The following is a 2,500-nucleotide window of genomic DNA, read 5'->3' as shown; positions in this document are numbered from 1 at the left end:
CCACCGCCCAGCGATAATGAATGGAAAGCGGGAGACAGTTTCAAATCAGTGGACGATGCACTGATCCCACCGAAACAGCCGCTACTTTGCGTTCTCGGTATTGGGAATGGTGGACGCCGATTGTCAGAGATGAGTGTGACACCGTCCGCAATGACCTCCATGCCACTGTTACTGTTAGTACTACCAACACTAGTAGCAGCAGCAGCAGCAGTAGTAGTAACGGTACCAGTACAATCCAAGCTAACTACAGTGAGGATGCTTTCCAGGTTGGCAAGGGTCGCCCGTGGATCACCCCTACTCATGCCGAGTTGAAACTTGAGCTGGGAAATGTTTTGGTTCAACAAGTAGACGGCATACAATACTGCGTTCGGTGCCGGTCCCGATCGACAGAAGAGTGGAAACCTGCAGCAAATCGTTACAACAACAAACGTCAGCTGGATTCATGAGACTAGGGTACACGGGTCACTTACTCTCGATCTGTCGTTGGCAGCACTTTGATGGTGTCCACTATTTTCGACCGAGAACCGTCCAGTTTTACAGGATTTCTAAAAATGGAACGAAACGGAATGAATTTGTTCGTCTGAATGCACTCCAGTTGAATAGTTGCGCTCCTGCCTACCTGAGCGGAATATCCAGAACCTTTGAACACATTCGGACGGCCTGTGCCACGTATCCAAGCGCAACACTGAGCGCAAGGGCGGGAGTCGAATCGGGATAGGATTCAGCGTTCGGCAACGGTACATCATTGATCGTGTACATTCCCGTAGCAGTCTGCGGTAATTGTTGGAGAACCGAAAGAGAGAGTCAGAGTCAAAGGAAAGCAAGTTCAAACCGTACCCTCCCCCATACCTTTTTGATGTAAAAGATATCATTCAGCATTCTCAGCTGTTTCTGCTTGGCTTGCCACATCTCGGCCCGTACCTCCCGGACACGATCCTGGTAGTTAGCTAGTGTGGTGTGCCGATAACTGAGCTGTTCCTTTTCGCGCCCATACGTCCGATACCGTTCCATGAGAGTGGATTCCCGTTCGATGTTCGCATCGGATAGGGCATTGAGTTTGTAGCGTAAACCTTGCATCACCACCAGTGTCCGTTCGCGTTCTTGAGCCAGTAACCGACACCGAAAGCGGGCCCGTTCGATTTGGCGCCGTAATTCCTGTCCACGGAGGAGCATCGCCGGATCAATCGGTTCCCGTTCCTGGTATAGCAGCCGGCTCAGTTGCTTTCCCATGCCACCAGATCGGTTGGTGGCCGGTGGCCCGCGATACACGGACGGGTGTTTACTGTTGAACAGCTCCAAGTTAAGACAGTAGGCACTCTTCATGCAGATCCGCTCGGTCAACTCTTTCGCGCTGTCGGCCTCGTACCGGAGGCGTCGTTGCCGCTCCTGGACAGCCAGCAACCGAACCAATTTGTAGCTGGTGCGGATCTCGGACGCACCGAACTCCATGTGCAGGTAGCGTATGCGAAGGTTCGTCTCCGGTGGTTCCGACGGTGTGGGACTAACCGAAGCCGTGGCCGTACTGCCACCACCGCGTATCTCCGAAACCGGCGAACCCGAGGACTGTAACGGTTGCTGTACACTATTCGCAAAGTACCAATGGTGATTGGAGGCCGGTGACACATGGTGAAGGTTCGGTGGAAGGAAGAGAGGAGAATTACCGCTAGTATCACAGTGAGATCCACGTCCACCGCCCCGACTGCCAGCACCCTCAATCGGAATTGATGCCGTTATCGTCCTCGCACCGGACGCTGGCGATGAGGAAAGTTTGATTGGTGTTTTTGGCCTGCTGGCCTGGGCGCCACTTGTGGTGAAGGTGCCACTGGGCAGCTCGAGACCGCCGAGTGCCACTCTGCGCTCTTCCGGCTCGAGTATACAGTCGGCGGAGGTAAAGTAGCCTCCGTGCATCTGGAAGACGAGCGTATTCGGTCGGAGACGCTTTTCGCTGCGCCTCGCCAATGGCACGAGCCCGGAAAAGTACACACCCCACACGAACAGCACCCGATCGGTGTCGGATGTTAGCGGTGCTGCCGGTGGATCACCTGTCTTCTCGTGCTCGCGCTGTTGAATATCACTTGGCGGCAGCGTTGGTACCGGCAGAGGTGAAACCATCGTGCCGGATGGTGCGATATGCTCCCAGACGCGCACGCAAACGGCACGCAACGAAGACTTCATCGTTGCCGGACACTCTATATCGGCCCACAGCACGTTCCGGTGGAGATCGAGCCTTTCGCTGGTGTAGAACGGTGCCGAGTCGAGCGTTTGGTGAAGCGTGAAGTAGACGGTACATTTGCCACGTCCACCGAGCAGAGGCGGGCCGCCTCCTTCCGAGCCGGCTGGCACGGGGGACAACGATGGAGAAATGTTGTGTCCCGAAACCTGTATTAAACTCCGTAACCGTAGCTGCTGCGTCGACAGCGGACTCCAGTCGCGACATCTTGGGCGTTCAAACATTTTCTGCAACAAAACCAGAATGCAAACACAATAACACAAAATGAGC

At 54.6% G+C, this 2,500-nt stretch overlaps 1 protein-coding gene across 2 annotated transcripts in view; it reads right to left on the bottom strand.

Annotated features, from left to right (window-relative positions):
• LOC126570776 (UV radiation resistance-associated gene protein) overlaps positions 1 to 2,500 on the bottom strand; it is a 4,168-nt gene that overhangs the window by 726 nt on the left and 942 nt on the right. For both annotated transcript variants that reach the window (XM_050228763.1, XM_050228764.1), the window contains exons 2-5: positions 850 to 2,457; positions 620 to 771; positions 471 to 545; positions 1 to 402 (exon numbers count right to left, since the gene is read on the bottom strand). The exon at positions 1 to 402 is cut by the window's left edge and continues 63 nt beyond it. In XM_050228763.1, coding sequence (XP_050084720.1) covers positions 1 to 402; positions 471 to 545; positions 620 to 771; positions 850 to 2,454 — 2,234 coding nt within the window. In that variant the 5' untranslated portion in view covers positions 2,455 to 2,457. The remainder of the gene's footprint in view (positions 403 to 470; positions 546 to 619; positions 772 to 849; positions 2,458 to 2,500) is intronic.

Source organism: Anopheles aquasalis, chromosome 2 (assembly GCF_943734665.1).
Source record: "Anopheles aquasalis chromosome 2, idAnoAquaMG_Q_19, whole genome shotgun sequence".
Classification (NCBI taxonomy): Eukaryota; Metazoa; Arthropoda; class Insecta; order Diptera; family Culicidae; genus Anopheles; species Anopheles aquasalis.
The sequence above is the reverse complement of the archived record's forward strand: the minus strand, read 5'-3'. Positions and strand labels throughout refer to the sequence as shown.